General features: G+C 49.9%; 1 protein-coding gene across 7 annotated transcripts in view; it reads right to left on the bottom strand.

Annotated features, from left to right (window-relative positions):
• The window catches only part of HYOU1 (hypoxia up-regulated 1), a 231,065-nt gene that overhangs the window by 97,241 nt on the left and 112,383 nt on the right, over window positions 1–21,441 (bottom strand). For all 7 annotated transcript variants that reach the window (XR_013608815.1, XR_013608816.1, XR_013608817.1 and 4 more), the window contains exons 16-17: window positions 7,587–7,669; window positions 6,691–6,882 (exon numbers count right to left, since the gene is read on the bottom strand). Coding sequence is in view for 4 of the 7 variants with exons in the window: in XM_078682202.1 (XP_078538328.1) it covers window positions 6,691–6,882; window positions 7,587–7,669 (275 nt within the window). In the remaining 3 variants the exon portion in view is untranslated. The remainder of the gene's footprint in view (window positions 1–6,690; window positions 6,883–7,586; window positions 7,670–21,441) is intronic.

Raw genomic sequence — 21,441 nt, 5'->3', positions numbered from 1 at the left:
GAAATACAAATGAAGATCAAAGGTGTTTGTGTAAATAATATTGACGGTCTTTAAAAATAAACACCAATTGCAATCTTGTCCTATCAGCATTAATTCACAAAGAGTAAATCTATCAGGAATAGATAACCTGAAACTCTGGATTGATCAGCCCCTCCGGGTACTATGAAGCAAAACTTGACTTTTACAGTGACTAAGTAGTGGCATGCCGCGCAGGAATGGTAGATATTGTATATTTGCATACCTAAAGCAAAAATTCAACCATTGACAAAATGGAAAATTTTCAAAATGGTTAAAGAATTCTTGTGCTGGGCTCAGCAGGTTCTCTAAAACAAGTACTCTGACATGTTTATGGTCGGGCCTCAAAATGTTTGATTTCATTACAAGACAGGAGGCTACATTATGCATTAATCTTTTAATGCCACTCACAACAGCCGCTTACATCACAAAGGAATAATAAGAACAAGATGACATCATGGCAACAATATAAGCCGTGTGCTGTAGTAGAGCTGCCTCTTAAATGCGGCTCACAACAGATAAGTAACTCCTTATTACTGTTTACCTTGTATTCTCATATGGTGCCTATATTTGATACAATATGCTTATTTATTATTACTGTGCTTTATTGTTGATCATGTCTATTGTTATTTAGAACTATGGCACCTTTTAACCCGAATTTGCGATATGACTCGCTCCACATCCCTCCCTCGATCGCTGTGTCTCCCTTCGATCCCCTCCCCCACCCTCCCTCGACTTCCAATGTATGGTTGTCGATCCTTTACCCAGCTTAGTAGTTTCCTCCCCGATAAACTGCGCGTCGCACGCCCTTTCCTCTTTGCGCCTCGCGCACACTCCCTCCTACCTCCTCTCCCTTCTCACGCAAATCTGCCTCTTCCTTGTGGACTGCACCCCGCGTCCCCAGCGCTATACCGCGGTATACCGCCTCTCGCTGTGTTTCTGCCAAGGACCATTCCTCGGTCTCAATTTCTTGCAGCTCGAGCGCATCGGTTGCCGTTTCAAGGCTTTACCGACTGCGCTCCTACCAAACAGCTGCTGCTCCTTGCCTCGAATCTTTAAACTGGTGTACAGCTTAGCGAAATTATTAATAATAATACCCGACTTTAGCTTCATTTAGGTTCTTAATATATAAAAAAAAAAGGAGAGTTTAATTTAGGTTCTTAGTATAATAATAATAATAAAAAAAAAAAAGAGAGAAAGGTGATTTATTACCTAACTCCACTTATATCCATAACCAAACTTCCATATCCTTTAAGCTTTAGCTTCATTAATAATTATTTAATCTATTTAATAATAAGGAATAACCCCCTGATACCTTATTATTTTTACTTACCTGCCATGTCTGATTTAGAATCAGATGATGCTATGGCAAGCTCACCCAACCATAACAGTGATGCCTTTAAATCTTTCCTTCAAAAGGAAATGAGATCCTGCATGTTAAATACATTGCGTGAGGTTATGGCTACTAAAAGACCTTTTCCCCTTGATGTAAATACCCCCGAAGCGGAGGTTGAACACTCTAAAGCCACCAAAAAAACAAAGCATTGCTCAAGCACTGAAAGAGGTCGCACTACCTCAAATGAGATGGGAGGTCAAAGCACCTCAAAAGGCACGGGAGGCCCAAGCGCCCCAAAAGGAAAGGTTGCCCCTCGCGGCACGCATGGCTTAGGTGCCCCAGGTGGCACAGTTTTGTTGGGCGTACATAGCGACGCAACTATTACCAGTGCATGTGTAAATTCCAGCTCAGAGGAATATGAATTCTTTCATGAACCCGATGATGAATTTGTTCTAGACCTTGATGAACAAGACTCTAATGACTGGGACATTGATAATATATCCGAGGCGCACTCATCCCCGTCCTCAAAGGATGCAATTCTTGATCCCCTCGGCGGAGAAATGTTCTCACCCAGGAACATCTCCCACCCTAACAGTAAAAGGTGGTACCCCCACGAACATGTAGCCAAATTTGTCACCAAATGGCTGAGGAATTCTCTTGAAAGAGAATCACGTAGTACCATGAGATCGGAGCGCCCTCGCCCTTTTATTGAGGGAAAGGTCTGTCAAACACCTAATCTAGACCCCGACCTGATTAAGTTCCTTTTTTAAACTAGGAAAGGACCCTAGGAAGGGCCTGGAAAGAGCCCTTAAAGCTTGCCAAGATCGTCTTCTTGACCTTCTAGGCCCCCTCACTAGGATCCTCGACCTTGCTGAGGAATCTTACATCTCCAATACCCCCCTGGACACTAACCTAATTAAGGGATGGAGCCAGAGAGCCATAGTGCTCCTTGGAAACGCTAACTCCTCTCTAAACATCGAGAGGAGGAAATCTGTACTCATCAGGATCAACCCGAAACTCGGGGATCTGGCTGAAAAGGAGCCATCCTCTAAACCAAATGGCCTCCTCTTTGGGGAGGACATGATTAAAACTGTAGGGAAATATGTGGCAACATTTACAGCTCTGGATAGAGCCCAAAACAACATGAAGCGTGTTTTTGGACAGGCCGGTGGAAGAGGCCGTTCTTCCGGCCGAGGTAACTTCCGGCCCTTCACTTATGGAAGAGGAAGAGGTTCGTCGGGAAGGGGTAGAGGTTTCTATCCCTCCAACACCAGACAGTACTTCCCACAGAGAGGCAGAGGCTCACGCGGAAGAGGCTTACCCACTCGCGGTGCCTCCAACAACACCTCCTCAAGTAAGTGCCTTTCCTTCCTTTTCCCCCAATGGTCGGCGGCAGACTCCGACACTTCATTCACACCTGGGAATCCTTGACTCAAGACCCTTGGGTTCTAGAAACTGTTGGGGGTTTCAAGATAGATTTCACAGAGATTCCTTTCCAAACTACCATTCCAAAACCCCTAACCCTTTCAGCAGATCATCAAAACATCGTCAAAGAAAAAGTTTCGTCCATGCTAAAGAAGGGCGCGATAATAGAAGTTCCTTGTCTCAGAAGACCTTTGTGAGCACCCTTTTTCTAGTCGAAAAGAAGGACAAAGGTTGGCGCCCAGTAATAAACCTTCGGGAAGTAAACAAGTATCTAGTATACCGTCATTTCAAGATGGAAGGCATCCATCTGCTCAGGGATCTTCTTCTCGAAGGAGATTGGCTAGTCAAATTAGACTTAAAAGATGCCTATTTTACCATACCAATGGCAAAGGAACATCAGCCCTTCCTCCAGTTCATCTGGGACAATCGCCTTTTTCAATTTCAGGCCCTCCCCTTCGGTCTATCATCCGCCCCCTGGTGCTTCACCAAAATGATGAGAACGATAGTCTCTATTCTGAGAGCCAGGGGTATTCGCCTCATCATCTATTTAGACGATATTCTGATAATGTCCCAATCTCACTCACAGATCCTAGAAGATCTACAAACCTCCATGAACCTCATAGAAAGCCTTGGCTTCATTATAAACAGGGAAAAATCCATCCTCTTACCCTCCAAATCTCTGGAGTTCCTGGGCTTCACCGTGGACACGTCCAGGTGCCGCCTCCTACTCCCCAAAAAGAAGATTGCCAAAATTCGGAAAGAGATCAGATTTGTTCTCAAACATCAGTCTCTCTCCCTCAGAGAGTTAGCCAGGCTCCTTGGTCTTCTTTCTTCCTCGATCCAAGCTATCTTCCCTGGTCCTCTGAACTACCGTGCTCTTCAAAGAGTGAAAGCCAAAGCTCTCAGATCCGGACTTTGGTACGGAGACCAAGTTTCTCTGGACGTACAAGCCAGATTGGAACTTTCTTGGTGGCTGGAGAATTTGGACGCCTGGAACGGAAGAGCTATCTTTGGTTCAACTCCAGACTTCGTTCTAGAATCAGACGCCAGCCTTCATGGCTGGGGTGCTCGTCTCCTCGATCAGGACACTGGTGGCGTTTGGACCCCTTCGGAGGCTTCCCACCATATAAATTTCCTAGAAATGACAGCCGGGCTCTATGCCTTGATGAGCTTCAGACATTCTCTTCAGGGCAGATCCGTTCTCCTGAAAATGGACAACGTCTCCGCAGTCTCATATCAACCGCCTCGGCGGTACGAAATCTACCGACCTATCAGATCTGGCCAAGAAACTCTGGATGTTCTGTCTAGAACACAAGATCTCCCTGAGGGCGGAATACCTCCCCGGGAAATCCAATCTCTCAGCGGATTGGAACTCGAGATTTCTAGTAGATTTCAGCGATTGGAAACTCAATACGACCATCTTCAATTCTCTAGCTCACCTTTGGGGTCCTTTCGATGTGGACCTTTTTGCAAGCCGTTTGTCCTCCCAACTTCCACATTATTTCAGTTGGATGCCAGACCCGGGTGCTCTCGCAGTCAACGCCTTCCTACAAACATGGGCTCCTCTCCACCCCTACGCCTTTCCCCCATTTGCTATGATCCAGAGGGTTCTGCAGAAAGTGAGACAGGAACAGTGCTCTCTCGTCCTGATAACCCCCCTTCTGGCCGTCTCAAGCTTGGTTCCCCACAGCTCTGGAACTTTCTTGCGACGTTCCCCTCTTGATTCCGGCCTCTCAAGGACTCCTCCTAAACGCCAATGGAGAAGATCACCACCTGGTTCTTTCAGGGAACCTGAACCTTCTTGCCTGGAAAGTGTCAGGCAATCTAACCAATTGTCTGGACTTTCGACATCTGCTCTCACACTCCTCGGTGAATCTTGGGCTCCAGGTACACACTACAGATATAATGACATCTGGAAAAAATGGTCTAGTTGGTGCTTGGAGAGGGACTTGGATCCCGTGGAAGCTCCTATCGTTAATATAGTCAATTTCCTAGTGGAACTTTTCGACAGTGGCCCCTCCTATAGATCTATTAACTGCTATAGATCTGCAATTTCCGCAGGACACTATTGTCAACGGTAAGACGGTAGGTAAGAATGTTATTATTTGTAGAGTCCTTAAAAGTATCAGACTTAAAAGCCCCCCAGGCCTAAATATCAATCTGTGTGGGATGTAAAACTGTTGCTTGACCTGTTTTGTTCCTGGCCTGATAACTCTCCTTAACAGAAAATGTCTTTCTATTAAACTTGTCTCTCTCTTATGTCTCATTTCTTGTCGCAGAGTCTCCGACGTCAAAGTTCTAGATATATCTCACAGATGTTATGATATGTTTGGAGTTAAGTTTGAAATACACAGAAGAACTAAGACTATGTCTGATTTTATTTTCTATCCTCGTTTTGATTTTTGCAAAAAAACTGTGTAGTAAATTGCATGAAAGAATATGACTCTAGAATGAAAGACCTTCGCCCATCTGATACTAATCAACTTCTTATCTCCTATGTCAAACCATTTAAACCCATCTCATCCTGCTCTATTTCACTAGATGGGTCAAGTTGGCCATGAGCCTTGCTGGTATTGATCTTTCTAAATTCCAAGCTCACTCTCTAAGGAGTGCTATGTCCAGGAAATCCTTTTGGTCCGGTGGTAAGTTGAATGTAATTCTAAACTGTGCAGACTGGTCTAATGCTTCTACCTTTGCACATCATTACTGCAAACCCATAGAACATGTCTCAGATGCTGTTCTTCAGGGCTACCAACATGCATAGTGTAGCCTCCTGTCTTGTAATGAAATTGCAATTCTCCTATTAACATGACCAGAGAATCTGGATTTCATTAAAGACACGGAGGCTAACATTATCCCCCCCTTCCCTCCCTTAGATGGAGGATATTCTGGTCAATTTTAATTATTAACTTTTGAGTTTTTAATGTGTATTCTACTACGAAACCGAATTTTCTACTTCAAATGTAATTGCTAAGTTTATGATTCTCTCGGTTCCTCTACAGTTCAGTTTTTTTATGTTCTTCCTTTTGTTTGCAGATAATTCAAATTAACGACTTCCTAAGCTTCCTTCTTCCTCTACGAAGGATTTCAAGCCATTCTTCATCTCCTTTCCAAGTTACGGCCTGTCTGGTCTTATCTTCGTTCATCTGCATTTAAAAGAGGCAGCTCTACTACAGCACACGGCTTATATTGTTGCCATGATGTCATCTTGTTCTTATTATTCCTTTGTGATGTAAGCGGCTGTTGAGTGGCATTAAAAGATTAATGCATAATGTTAGCCTCCGTGTCTTTAATGAAATCCAGATTCTCTGGTCATGTTAATAGGAGAATCGCAATTTAACTGCATAGTACCCCTAATTTCTGATCACATCTAACAAGGACCGCTTTAATGCACCAGATCTCTTAGGACCAAATGTGCACTGTTGCAGCCAATGTTTACAACAAACTTGCTGCAGAGGGCGTGGTTGGCAGAGGGATATCCCTCAAGGTGGGTACTTGCTCAAAGTCTGTAGTTGCTTAGGAAGATGTCAAGTAGCAAGGGTGCTACTAACAAAAGGTCAGTCGCAATCCCTCTGATCCTGGGAGAGGTGGGTGGGGTAGATCTGAAAAAGTCAGACTTGGTGGTATTTCCAGGGAAGAGGAGAAATTACATTTTCAGGGAAAAGGAAAGAGCCCTGCATATTGTGAACTTGAGCTCAGTTCCTTCATGAACATTATAGAACACCCATATTGCCTACTTGTGGAAGTAGTGTGAATGCATGGTCTATTGTGAAGTCTTTGATACCTTGTGGAAAGAATCAAAACAGAGCTGAAGCGCAGTGCATATTGAAACTCGGAATTACAAAGGGACACATGGTGTCTGTTGGCAGACCCTGGTGATTCCATTGAGCGACATGGCTTAGATCACTGCTTACCGGAGGCTCAGTCTTCTCCCCTTCACCCTGTGCTGCTGGCTTCTCTCCGTCCGTTTCAGACCCTCCCTCTGCCTTCTCTTGGGAAGTTGTCGTCTTATCCTTCTGCTCCCCAGTAGAATCCGCTTTCTCTTTAATCTGCTCCTCTGCTGCCTCCTCCTCTCTACCAGCTTCAGCCTGGCTTTCCTCTTCTTCCTGCAACAGGATGGAACAAATTCAAGCCACTCAAAAACACTCCAGTATTTTTACTTGGGAATGCATGGACATTCAGTAGATAAACCAACCTCCAGAACAGAGCGCTTCAAGCCCTAGACTTGTCTCAGAAAGGGCAATTCACTGGGTCCTATTCACCATTTTCCTTAAGAGTAGGCGCAAGGGATGGGGCCATTCTTAGTTTACCATAGACCGAGGTTGAGGCCCTTTTCTTCACCCAATTATGGGAATGGAGCAGGTCACTGGCTGGGTCAAGGCCCTCCCTACACTACCACTGATGGGGCCTGGAATGAGCACCTTGAGATGCAACTCCTAACAAGCAATGAAATAAAGCAAGAAACACTTCAAACCTGTGCCTCGGAAACCACTTTTACCACCAGTGGGTCCAGCACTTGTAGATTGCCGCTCTAAAACTGTAAAACTTATAACCAACAAATAGACATTTCAACAATTAAAAAAAATTTAATAGAAATAATGAAAAAAAGTTAGCCTTCATAGGTTGCTCTCCCTCCCTGTGCCTAGTCAACCTAGTTGTACTATTTAATTGGCGTTATGCCCAACACGTCCCACTCTACACTGCTTGTACTGTGTTATTCTAGGCTTTGACAATGCAGTTTTATACTGGTGTGTCAGACGTCCAGTCTGCCCTGAATCCCCCACATTTATAGCTTGTGTGCGCTGCCTACCTGAACTGTGTCTGTGCCGTTATCATTGCCTTCAGAAGCAGAGCTACCTCCACCGAAGAGGCTGGAAATGGTGTTCCCCAGCTCTAAAAGAAAAATAGCAGAATCCTGTTATTATCTCAGCACCCCTCCCAAACGTATGCTGCACTCAGTCACTAATCCATCCTGCAGCTAAGGTCCAGCATATCCATTGCAATTCACATCACACTTTTTATCTAGGATTTACTTCACTTCCAATAGGGGATTAAAAACATGCAACACTAGGCAGTGGTATGGAAACCGAGATAGAGCAATGGTGGCAGAGAAGGTAGTTTTTATCCACAGAAAATGCCCCAAGAAATGGACTCTGGTGTGGGGCAAGTGGAATGCATACAGAGGGAATATTTGTACCCCACCCCTCAAAGAATCAGACACAGACCAAGTGACTAATAGACACTCTCGCCATCGGCGTAACTTATGAGAATGATGTATTCATAGTGAACAGAGGAGGATGGGCATACGGGCAATGTGCATTTATGATGAAGTTATTTCTGTATTGGCGCGGCTGTGCTTACTGGGTGTATTTACGATATTTTGATTTTCGTAATCAGTATCAGTTACTGGAAAAGAAAAATGTTTTTTTTTAATGCAACACACTAGGTGACAATTACAGAATGTCAGGAAATGCCTTTTTGTATAGTCAACCCCAAGTTTTTCGACTAATGCTGCTTGTCATTAGACTCAGAGTGCACTGAGACCTGCTAAACAAACCTCAGTGCCATCGCCCTGGCCATAAATTGTATGTTGAATTGGCTGTACCCAACTGGAAATGGCTAACTTACATGCAAGTCCCTAGTATATGGTACCCAGGGCATGTAGGTTAGATGGGTAACCCAGGGATTGCAGCACTGGTTGTGCCAGCCTTAAGGCCCCTCAAGTAAAACAAGTCCAGAGTTTGCCATTGAAAGCAATGGTAAAGTCATCATTTCCCCTGTAAATCTGTTACATCACCCCTCTGGCAGGCCTTCCGAGTCCTAAAGGAAGGGTGCAACATATGATACAGGCAGGACATGTACTTTATACGTCCTGACAGCAAAACATGCAAAACTAAAGGCCATTGGCTACCAACCACACCCTGCCCTGGGGGCTTTTTCCGAGTATAAAGGAGGCACCCCGACCTCCGATCTTGAACGACTCGGAAGAAGGACTACCTTGCAGCACGGAGGGACCAGCAATGAGAGGTTGCACCATTGAAGACTGCACCTGCTGCAACCGGCGGCTAGCGAAGAGGGGCTGTGCCTGCCATGTCTTGGTCAAGTAGAGGCAGTCTCTAGAGTCCAGTCAAGCCAAGAGACTTCAAGGGCAAGTTGCCTGGCCTCTTGTTCGAGACACAGGGACACAGCAGCTGAAGAAGCCTGCTGGGGCAAGCTGGTGGCACAAAGTCTTTAAGATGCTTCTTCTAGTGCCGTGCAGCAACAAGGACCAAGACTAGATGCAGAGTTAGCAGAACCTGGTGACAGAGAGGACTTTGTGGGAAGTCGACCCGGCGACCAGGCCCCCCCCTTCCCCTTTAGTAAATTCAATGCCAACTCCTAACCAAATAAGATAGTTTGAGGTATTTAGGGGTGAAAAGTGATTCTCTTGCAGCAGTGCCAACAATTCTTTTGAAGCTGAACCTAAGTATTAAATAATCAAACTATGTAAAAGCATTAGCAAATTGAAGACATAGAAACAATTTCCAGAGCACCAGAAAGTTCACTAAATATCCAGTCCTGTAGTCATCAACAGTATGCAGTTTCCTCCTTTTTTATTTAGTTCCAAAGAAACCTTGGCAGGTGCAAATAATCACACAAGCAGCCAAAGTAGTGAACACGTGTTTTGCCAATGTGGCAACATTCACCGCTGACTTTCTCAGAGCTTCGATCTTTCAAGGATGAGTGTGAGTGCCAAAATTGTTGTAGTTGAATAGACAGTTTTCAACTACAACAATTCAGGCACTCACACTATAATATGCCTATTAATTTCTGCACGTGATTTGTTTTGCATATATTCATGTGCAAACATAATAAAGTATATGTGGGGAGTATCACTAAGCCTTTACGAGAAAGGATTCGTTAATATTCTAGAGCCTTGAAGGATGAGGCCCTGAGGAAGTCTCCTCTAGCATCTCAGAATGAGGTAAGAGGATGGAAAATTTGGAAGTCTGACTGAATATGGGTCTGACTACAATGTCGGTCAGTCGAACTGCTGACCACTACCACCGAAAAGCAGTAGGTGGTCCGACCACAGAATTACAATGAGACCAACGGGCTGGCAGTCTCCTTTACACGGTGGCTTGTGATGCGGCCCAGGAAAAGGGCCACAGCACAAGCAACCGTGTAAAGGAGCACTTCCAGCACCTCCATGCACCATGTGGAGCATGGCACTCGCTGCGGGGGGGGGGCAGAGGGGGGGGACTACATGTGCCTCCTGTGCCTTTTAACAGTGGCCCAGGATGGAAGAGAACCTCAAAATCAGTTTCAGACAACATTTTCATGGCAATTTTTTTTTTTACAAGTAAAGGCTATCGTAATTCCGACAGCCGTGCCTGCCTTGGAACCACCTCCATTCTGGATTGCGATTTAGACCGCTGCCCAACAGGATTACTGATCCTGTCGGGTGGCGGTCTTCTCACCGACCATTTAGGGTCTGACCGCCTGAATTGCAATCTGGCGATCGGATCAAAGGGCTGTCGGTCGGTCCGACCGCCACCGACATCCTGTCAGTGGCAGTCCGACCAAGATCGTACCAAAGAACTAAGTCATAAAGAAGTGATGTTCCTAGTCTGCAGGTAGGCTGCCACAGCCGCTAGAATATACTAATCTAGCTTTCTGTAGGTGCAGCAGGTAAACAATATCCTGCACCACCGACTGAAGTGACTGTTTGTTTAGTTGAGCATTAATGGAGAAATCTTTCCATTTTGCGGGGCAGCACACCCACATGGGTGGCTTGAGAGCTTCCCGCAAGATTTGCATATACTCATAAGACAGTTGTAAATCACCAAACTCTAAGACCTCAAACGCCATATCACTAGGTTAATTTTCTTGTGACTTGCATGTCTGAGCTGACCCCGTTGCTGAATCAATCAGGAAGTATAGGAATCAATTTGCAGCAGCAAAGAAACCCGTGGCTGTCTCACCTATTCTGGTCACTCAAACATGCGAGTGAAGTTTGGGCATTTTGCATTTTAATAGTGGCGAACAGACCTACATTTATTGAGGTATCCAAGGATTGTTCAGACACTGGTTGACGTGCCCGGTTTAGAAGGTGCACACACTTAATCACCCACACAGCTACTCCCCTAGGAGATAAATGTCTCTGGCTATGACCCAATATTAGACTTTTTTGGCTAGCATTGATAGCGGAGGAGAGTGGCCCCCTGTTTTTGGAAAGAGTACACCGGAGTCATGTTGGCTGCCTTTACTAACAGCTAGATGCATCAAACAAAAATCCGCTCGCAAAGGGGCAGATTCTCAGAATCTGCCCCTTTGCGACTGGTATTTTTGCATTTGGGATGCATCATCCCAAATGCAAAAATCGCAAATTGAGAAATCGCTAAATTGAGATTATTTGCATTTAAGGAATCTCAAATTGAGATTCCTTAAATGCAATGCATGAAAGTTTTAAAAATAGCGAATTAGCTAATAGGGCACGCAAATTACCATTAAGTACAACTTCATGGTAATTTGCAAAAACCTTTTTTCATATTGCGCACACACATGCCCCAAGGGCATGTGTGTGCGCAACATATGTGCACAGATCAATTTCAGGGGTGCAACAGGGTGTCCTTTGGACACCCCTGCACCCTTGAAATTGCAATATCAATTTGCGATTCGCTAATTGTGATTCGCAAATGGAGATGGTCTTCCCATTCATTCCTATGGGCCTCTAGGCCCATAGGAATGAATGGGGAGGTATTCCTTAATTGCGACTCGCAATTTGCGAGACACAATTAAGGAATTCTAAGAAATAGCTATTTTTGTGTGATTTCTTGATGCATTCCATTTTGCTATTCCTTAATAGCGAATCGGTATTTTTCGCTATTAAGGAATCGCAAAATGGGTTGTTGACGCATCTGGGGGTATGTCTGTTTTGCTTTGCACATAGATGAAAAATGTTAGGGACAATTGAAAAGCTGTTAACTTCCAGAAATTGATGTGATGTGCCTGTTTTTCTCAAGTCTGAACAGTCATGTGGTCGAGATGTGCTTTCCACCGCATGAGTGAAGAGTCTGTGGTAATGGTCACATGCAGAGGAGGTATAGAACTGGCCTGCTCTGCAACATGTACTTATTATACCAGCAGAGATTGGGCTGAATTCTAGGGTCTACTAACACTGATATAGAATCTCTGCTTGTAACCATTTCATAGCTAGATACTCTTACAGTTGATACAGTCTTCCATGAGGCACTACTGCAATACAAGAAGCCATCACTTTTTGGAAATGGAGGCAATCCTGAAGGAACCACCTCTACCTTTGCCACAATAGTCTGCTGCTCGTGAAACCTCGCTTTAGGGGCTGCAGGGTGTTAGAGATGGGATCCCCGGCTGGCCAGGGCTTGCGCCAAAGTCAGTCAGAGACCACCACTTTAAGTCAGGGCAAGGGAGTTACACACAAAGATAACCCCTGCTCACCCCCTTGGTAACGTGACACGAGCAGTAAGGCTAAACCCGGAGGCGATGCGAGTTAAGCGTTTGCGCGTGCACCCAGCAACACCCAAGGCTCACCACAAAGGAAACTCCACACAAGGTTATGTATAAAAATAGCCTTTGTATTGTAGCAAACACATTAGATAAAAACACACATTTTACAATGTGCCAACAGGAACGGGCAGAATTTACAGGGGATATGTACAAGACAGGGCCACCTGGACCACTGTCAGGAATATGCACTTTTAGACTTAGTACTTGGTAGAATTAGCACTTGTAGGAATAGTAATTAGCACATAGAACATGTAATAATAATCACTGTAGCAGAAAATAGAACATAAAGCACACAACCAGTAATCACTGGTAACAGGTGAGTACAACCTACGCAACCCTAACCACCTTAGGAGAATATTACGCAGGGAACCAGGAGCTCACTAACAACACCTGTACTAGGAGAGAACAACCACCTAAGTATCACCATACATTTAAGGGTATAAGCATAGGAACATTACACATGATGCATCACAACATTCAGAGGTGTAGGGAAAAGACATGATGCATAAACATACATTCAGCGGTGTAGCAAAGAACAATTGCACAGAAATCACCTTAGGCCACAACCAGTGACTGTCCCAAATGTCAGGGGCCTAAACGGAGCAGCTGCCCACTAAGTGCTGGGCAGCTGTGGAGATGATGTGGCTAACTCTGGAGCCTCGCAGGCTCTGGCCAAAGCACTCGTGTCCCCCAAGAGCCTCGTGGCTCTAAACAAACAGAATGGCACTCCAGAGCCTCTCAGGGCTCGTAAAACAAATATGCCCCCTTGAGCCTCTCTGGGACTCTTCAGGAATCGTGCCCAGTGTGAGGGGAGCGGCCCGCTGTCTGCCAAGGCCGCTCTACCACCCGAAATGCCCCAAAACTGGTGGAGCCTCTAGGGCTCAAATAAAATGCCCCCGTGATGCGGTCAGAGTCCCTCTCGGGGGACTCGAAATAATTAGGATGCCCAGGAGCCACTCTGGCTCTGAATAAACAATTGGGGCGCTCTGGAGCCTCTCATGCTCGTCAACAAATATGGCCCCTTCGTTGGAGTCCCTCGTGGGGGGACTCGAAATACACAAAATGAACCCGGAGCCTCGTGGCTCCAAACAAGAAGGCCCCCGGTCGTTGGAGTCCCTCCCTGGGGGACTCGGGATTAAGTAAGGCCCCACGGGCCTTCCGACATGACGGCCCTGCTCTGGAGGGGAGGGGCGGGCACCGGCAATGTGCCCCGACGCCCCCCCCCCCTCTCCTTCTCGGGTGCACTCACGGTCTTGCGGCGGCTGGCTGGAGAGCCCCTGCTCCTCGGGTCTCTCCTCAGTCGCGGTCTCTGCTTGGCTTACCCAGACTGGGGGAAGCGGAGGAAGGAGTCGGCGGGTCTTCACTTCTCCGAGGCCTTCTCTCTTGATGCAGGAGCGCAGGGTGGGCTCCCGTCTGCTTCCTGTCGTCCCGCTTGTCCCGCCCGACTTCCGGGTTAGCCGGGCGGCGGCGGAGACTCCTCTCTCTATCCTGGCACAAACGAGGGGTAGGCTCCCTCGAGTAAAATAATAAAACGGGGCCACACGAGGGGTTGGCTCCCTCTTTAATTTCAATATAAAGCGGGATGGCCACCCGCTAGCTAAATTATGCCATGAGCGGCACAAATGCGAGGTGGGCACTCGCTTGGGGGCACAAATGGGGATCCCCACACCGGGGAATCCCTCGAGGACGTAAAATGTCGGCAATTCAAGCGCCCCCAGGCGCTGAAGTGAGAATAAAGCGCTCCCAAGCGCTAGGGGGAAAATCAAGCACTCCCAGGCGCTATAGGGCAAAGTTAAGGCCATCAAAATCCAGCAACAAGTCTTTCAGGAGGTGGGGGGAGGGGGGCAAGGCTGGGCCCAGAGCCAGCTCACAGGGTCCTCCTAGGCAGGGAGGCAATCCCCAGTGGCGGTCCTCCTGGCGCCCAGCAGGAGCCCCCCTCAGCAAAAGGATACAGGAAGAGAACATTTTGTAAGGGGACACAGCCCCTTTTTATACAGTGAATTAGTTTGTCTCAGGGTGGGGGAAAAAACAGTCACAGCTGGTTTTGGAGCACTGTTTATGTGCTCAGCCACCCTTCCTATTCACTAGTTAGGCTAGGGTCATCAGTTGCACCACAGGGGGCAGAGCCAGCATTGTGTGGGGAAAGCCCAGCCCTATTCAGGTCCAAGGTGCACCCCTCCCTCACATCAGCATGCTAATCTCTCCACTCACCACCGGGGAGGACAGCATCACGCGACTCCGCCCAGGCGTCGTCCGCATATGTGACGTCAGCGAGGTCACATAAGTCCCACCCCGGCGCACCTACGTCAGTTTTCTTCGGAGAACTTATCTGTGCCACAACGCGGAGCCATCAGACAAAACTGTGGGAGTATGGGAATGGTGACGAACAACACCATAAGGAGCAGTGTCAGACACTGCAGTACCCAAAAGCAGGGAAAGGAATAAAGAACAGAGCATAGCCCTGAGCAGCCACCCTGCCACATGGAGAGCCCCCCTGGAGACAAGGAACATATGTAAAATGTCATGACAACATGCAGCAGGACTACAACCCCCACCAAGAACAACGAAGGGGAACCAGTTCCAGGACAAGCAGGAACGACAAACCTCCAAGGCAACCCCAGCACAGAGTGCTACCCCCCCCCCCCCCCCCCTAATAACAAAAGACAAGAGCACGGCCAGATGACCCCGACCCAGAGGATATCAGTGGGGCCAGAACCCTTAGCAACAAGGGGAGAGGGATGGGAGGGAAGAGTGAAGGCACGCTCCAATCCTGGAGCAACCAGAGCAGAGGGGCACAGGAGTACCTATAAACCCATCCTCCAATGTGCCAAAGAGAGGGAAAGGAACAAAGAAACAGGACAAATCATCCTGTCAGAAAGAGCGAAAGAAAGCACTCTCACAAGACGCAGCCACCCACCGGAGGCGAGTGCAGAAGATGAACCAAGGGTCCTCGCAGAACGGGGAGGAAGGGCGGGCCGTCAAGGAATCTGCTGCTAAAACCATCTCTACCAGATACATCGTTACCGAAGGTAAGTATTCTTACATCTGATAGAGACTACTAGCTGCAGATTCCTTAACATAGAATAGATACCCTAGCCATACCCACGGGGAAGGAGGGTGTTCAGGAGGACCCCATCAGCCTGGACATAACAGAGGGTCCCACAGGGGAATAGACCAACGGACAGGACGAGGAGCCCCATCCCCCCAGGCAAGAGGAACCCCTACAAGCAGAACACCACCAGCCCCAAGGGGGGCGTGGGAAGAAAAGAAGAAAGAGGAAGACCGTTCACACTCAGATGAAACAAGGGCAAGGCAAGGGAGGCCGAAGCACCTCACGCCCATACAAGGCAACAGAACCTCCCTCCAAGGCCAAGGCAAGGAAGAGGAAGAGGAAGAAGATCAACCTAGAGGCTCTAAGGAGACGAGGTAGGCTAGCCCGCCTACAGGGAACACACCTCGTGAAGAAGGCAGCTGAGCCCACCACAGCCAGCGACCATAGCGCCTGGTATCGTTGATTTTCATTTCTCAGCACACTATATTGCGCTGCATTGCCTGTTTGTGTGTTTATTTGGTCTGCTCCTTTGTGGTCCCAGTTTCGTTTCCTCTCCGTCCATTTTGAGTGTGGTCACTCGTGGACCGTGCCTCCTCCCCGCTCCCCGCCTCCCAGCTGCCCCTCCCACGCTCCGCCCCCTCCACTATCCACTTAAGACAGATGTCCCAACGCGCAGCGTCCACGCGCTGCGGCCGCGCCGAAGGTGCGCCAAAGGTAAGCCCGTCTACGCCCGTCCGCGCCTGGACCGCGCCCAGAGCCAGACCCCCTGGCCCCCGTACCACCCACCCCACCCGCATTACATACAACGCCTCCACCCTCTTAGCCCTTAACCCCGGCCGACTCCCCAACTGCGCCCAAGCCGCTCCTGGACACACGCATGGACCCTTCACATGCATCTCCTGCAATTATGACGGCACCAAGACCAACTCCTCATCAAATAACACCAAACAGAGACCTGACTCCAACCACCTAAAATGCATCCTGTCCAACACCCGCTCGGTCCACAGACACACCATCGACCTTTGGAATCTACTAGACACCATCTCTCCGGACGTCGCCTTCCTAACAGAAACATGGATGAACGCCTCCTCAGCCCCAGACATCACCATTGCCATCCCGGAAGGCTACAAGATCATCCGTAAGGACCGCACCAAGCAAACAGGAGGAGGCATCGCCATCGTCCATAAGAATTCCATCCGCATCTCAACCAGCTCAGACGCCAACCTCGCTAGCGCCGAACACCTTCACTTCCAGATCCACACCGACCCCAAGACCACACTCAGAGGCACCCTCCTCTACAGACCACCAGGACCCCGTGCACAATTCAGTGAAGACATCACTGACTTTATCACCCCACACGCCCTCCCCTCCGAGGACTACATTCTACTGGGAGACCTCAATTTTCACCTGGAAAAAAGCTATGACAGAAACACTACCACCCTTCTGGATAATCTTGCCAACCTCGGACTCAAACAACTTGTTAATACCCCCACTCACTACGCAGGTCACACACTCGACCCTATCTTCACCTCCAGCACACATATCTCCTTCAGTCACATTCTCCGCATGCTCAAAAAAACATTTCGCTGGATCCCCACCGAAACTAGAAAAACAGTCACCCACGCACTGGTTACAAGCCGCCTGGACTACGGAAACACTCTATACGCCGGCACACCGCAAAACTTCAGAAAAAACTCCAACGCATCCAGAACGCATCAGCCAGACTCATACTAGACATCCCGTGTAAAGACCACATTTCTGGCCACCTGAAAAACCTCCACTGGCTCCCCGTCAATAAGAGGATAACATTCCACCTCCTAACCCACGCACACAAAGCACTGTACGAACTTGGAGCCGAATGCCTCAACACACGACTTTCCTTCTACACCCCCTCCCGCCAGCTACGTTCTTCCAACCAAGCCCTTGCTGTTGTACCTCACATCAACAAAACCACCATGGGAGGAAGATCCTTCTCCTACCTGGCGGCTAAAACCTGGAACTCACTTCCCATTCACCTTCGCCTCACTGAGAACCACCTAGACTTCAGAAAGCAACTTAAAACATGGATATTCGACAAGTAATTCCCCACCCCTCCTCAAGCGCATTGAGACCCTCTGGGTATGTAGCGCGCTATATAAATTAATTGAATTGAAGAGACCAGACAGAATGCACCAACAGCAACAAGCAGCCGGAAGCAGAAAGAGTAGCCCGGGGCACCCAGGAAAACCGGGCAGGCTGCGCCTGAAAGAGGGAGGAACACCAAATCCATCACAGCTCTCAGGACAGAGAACATGAAGGTGAAGAAGGGCCAGGACACACCTCAGAGAGGGGCCCGCACACACGACCCAAAAGGAAGTAGAACCAGAGCCACGACGCCAGGCCGCAGACAGCAGGCAGACCAGGCGAACAGCGCAGCGACCCCAGAGAAGACCACCCCGGGGTGCCACCAAGGCATTCCAATCCAGCAATAAGGGAATTGCACCTGCAACGTACGTAAACGCCTTGGAGAGCAGAAGCCCGCAGGCGACCACAACTCCCCAGCATAGAACAAGCTATATAACAGCTACCACTACCCCACATAGGGTATGTTAAGTCCCAAGACATGGAAACCCTCTTAGGAAGAAACTTCGGCAGCAGAAGAACACAGAAAGAACCACAGGTAAAAATCCCCGCAGAAGGCTCGTCAAGCAGCCAAAGAGAAAAAACAGAATGCCTAATCTCATGGCCTAACTGGTGCAGATCACTCAAAGCAAAAAAACACAGTGAAAAAGGGCCGTCCAGCCGCCAACAGAACCACAGCCTCAACAAGGAGAACTCGAGTGGCCACGAAGCACACAGAACAACTAGGGCGACCTGCCCAAAAGGAAGAACACTTCCAAGAACTAGATCAACTCACAGGTCACTGAGGACGGGAAAAAGAATAAGAGGAACTACTGTCCCGAAGCCAAGCATGGCGGCGAAGGGCAACCGAAGAAGCCATGGCACAACCAAGCAGCTCCGAGATGTCCAGAGCGGAGCGAAGAATAAACGGCGCCAGCTCCCGGCCATCCAATGCATGGTGCCGCAAATCACCCTACCATCTTCCTATGAAGCGGCGGATCCCAGGGACTCAGCCGAGTTCCACAAACAAGAGGTGGCCCTAGTCAACATACGAAGTGTTAAGGGCCTGTAGAGCCGCACTGGTCGAGGCGCACTTATTGCGACCCCAAGAGTCTAGCCAGCGGGCCTCCCATGATGGTGGAGACAACAGCGATGGCAGGGAGGGAAAGCCAGTCCGCAAAAGGCGGCTTGAGGCAGAGGTGTGGAGGGAAAGACACCAGGTCACGCGGTGCTGGAAGATGCTGGTGCAGAAGGTGCTGGGGTACCGGATCCCCCGTGGCCGGGCGCCCCCAAGTCCCCATCAGTTAAGAATGGAGCAAACCCTCAAAGGGAAGCAGCATCTCACTCCCACCAGAGCCCTGGTGGAGAACTTCCAAAAGATGATCCGCGGGGAAGTGGGCAGCCGGATCACCCATGCCCAAAATACCCACAGCCGTGGACACAAGCTAAGGCGGCCGTCCCCGAAGCCAACCAGAGAGGGCAAGGGCCAGGTCCAGAAAGTGGAAAGAGGGACCGAGGAGTGGGGGACCTGTGGCTCCTCTGGTGAAAACCGCAGCAACAGCGAGGAGCCGTCGACGCGACACGGCAGCCCGTCTCCGGCGAGGACGACACCAGCAGGCGCCCAAACTCCGGGGAAGAGGGGGCGTCCGAATTAGAGTCCGCGACCCGACGCCTGTCCAGCGCCGTAGAGTCCGCAGCCCGAGGCAGGACGTCATCATCGTCCGGAGCCAAGGGAGACGCCAGACAGGCTTCCTCCACACCACACAACAAAGGGGACAGGGGCTGGGCCAGAGCAGAGGTGGCTAATGGACGGCGCCGACTCGACCTCTGATGAGGCAGGCGCCTGCTTGGAGGGACGAGAGGGACCCAGGGAGTGACAAGGAGACCCCCGCCAGCCTCGACCCATAATGGGACGAGGGGAGTCTGCCAACCCATGTGGTGCTGTCAAGGCCGACTCGACCTTGGACGAGGCAGCCGCCTGCATGGAGGGACGAGAGGGGCCCGGAGGGGGACAAGGGTTCCCCCGCCAGCCTCGACCCATGACGGGACGAGGGGGGTCCGGCGACCACTGTGGCGCTGCCAGGGCCAGCAGCTGCCGGCGCCGTAGCGGCGTCACCTCAGCCAAGGTCACTGCCTGTCCAGAGGGCCCAGAGAGGTTCGGGGATGCGACCTGAGCCCCGGCGACCTCCCGCGACACCACAGGGACTCCCGCGGGAGTTTGAGGCAAGGCAGAGGCACCGTGGTCCGAAGGAGGGACCCCCAAAGGGCCACACCCCAGCAGCACCACATCCTCCAAGCCTGGAGCAGAGCCAGTCGGCGCTGGAGCCGCCGCGGAGGGCCCCGCACAACGCAAGGGATCCGCCGACGTCCCAGGAGGGGAAGAAGGAGGAGGGGGAAGATGGGGAAGGAGGAGAAGCCAGCGAGGCCTGCAAAGCCGCCGCTTATGTCTCCATCTCGGCTCTCGACGTCCCCTCACAGGAAAACGGTGGATAGGGGGACGATACGCGGGGCCGAATTACCCGCGCAGAGCCCATGCCCCCAACAGGCGGAAACCAGCCCTTGATGACAAATTTAGACACTTACCGACAGGGGAGCGACGCTCTTGCGGCATAGGAGAGGGACGAAGACGCAGACTACGATGGTTGCTTCGAAAACCTTCCGCAGAAGCTGATAGAGGTGACAAAGCCGATCTGGACAAGCAAGCCGAGAGAAGTTTCATCCGGCGCTCCTGCCGCGACTTCGGCTTTAACTGTTGGCACGCCTCGCAATCAGTGGAGCCGAAGACCTCCGGACCTCCAAGCACACCTGTCGGAAGCTGGAGATGAAATGGCTCCGCGACCGATCACCAGACAGCCTCACAGCCCACAAGAACGCCACACGCAGACACCACCAACTCATCAGGACCGCCAAAAGGACCGCCTTCAAGAACCGCCTAGACAACAACGCACACAACACCAAAGAGCTCTTCAACACCGTAAAAGAACTCTCCAACACCAACGACATCCCACCTTCACAAGACCTTTGAGACTCCCTGGCCACCTTCTTTCACCGCAAGATCACCGACATCCACGACCGCTTCAACTACGACACCCCCGCACCCACCAGCAAGACCACCATCCCCGCGCGACCTCCACCCACACCAGTCGCCTGACCACCTGGTCCAACGTCAGCGACGAAAACACCATCAAAACCATAACTCCATCCACTCCGGATCCCCATCCGACCTGTGCCCACACCACGTTTTCAACATAGCCAGCACAACCATTGCACCCCACCTCCGGAAAACAATCAAAATCTCCTTTGAGACAGCATCCTTCCCGGAAAGCTGGAAGCACGCCGAGATCATCGCCCTCCTGAAGAAACCCAAGGCGGACCTCAGGACCTCAAGAACTTCCGGCCCATCTCCCTGCTCCCGTTCCCGGCGAAAGTGACAGAGAAGATTGTCAAACAGCTAACCCGCTACCTCGAAGACAACAACATCCTGGACCCATCATAGTCCGGATTCCGCAGCAGCCACAGTACCGAGACCGCCCTCATCGCCGCCACCGATGACATCAGAATCCTGATGGACAAAGGAGAAACAGCCGCCCTCATCCTCCTGGATCTGTCAGCTGCCTTCGGCACAGTCTGCCACCGCACCCTATTAGCGCGCCTCCATGACGCCGGAATTCAAGAGAAGGCCCTGGCCTGGACCACATCCTTCCTCTAAGGCAGAACCCAGAGCGTCCGCCTCCCACACCCTTCTGCTCAAAAACCACTGAGATCTGTGGCGTCCCACAGGGATCCGCCATTAGCCCGACGCTGTTCAACATCTACATGGCACCCCTCGCCCACGTCGCATGACAGCACAACATCAACATCATCTCCTACGCAGACACCCAGCTGATCATATCCCTCACTGAAGACCCTCACACCGCCAAAGCCAACCTCCACAGAGGAATGAAGGCCGTCGCCGACTGGATGAAGGACAGCAGGCTGAAGCTGA

The sequence above is a fragment of the Lissotriton helveticus genome, chromosome 3_1 (assembly GCF_964261635.1).
Source record: "Lissotriton helveticus chromosome 3_1, aLisHel1.1, whole genome shotgun sequence".
NCBI classification, from domain to species: Eukaryota; Metazoa; Chordata; class Amphibia; order Caudata; family Salamandridae; genus Lissotriton; species Lissotriton helveticus.
The sequence above is the reverse complement of the archived record's forward strand: the minus strand, read 5'-3'. Positions and strand labels throughout refer to the sequence as shown.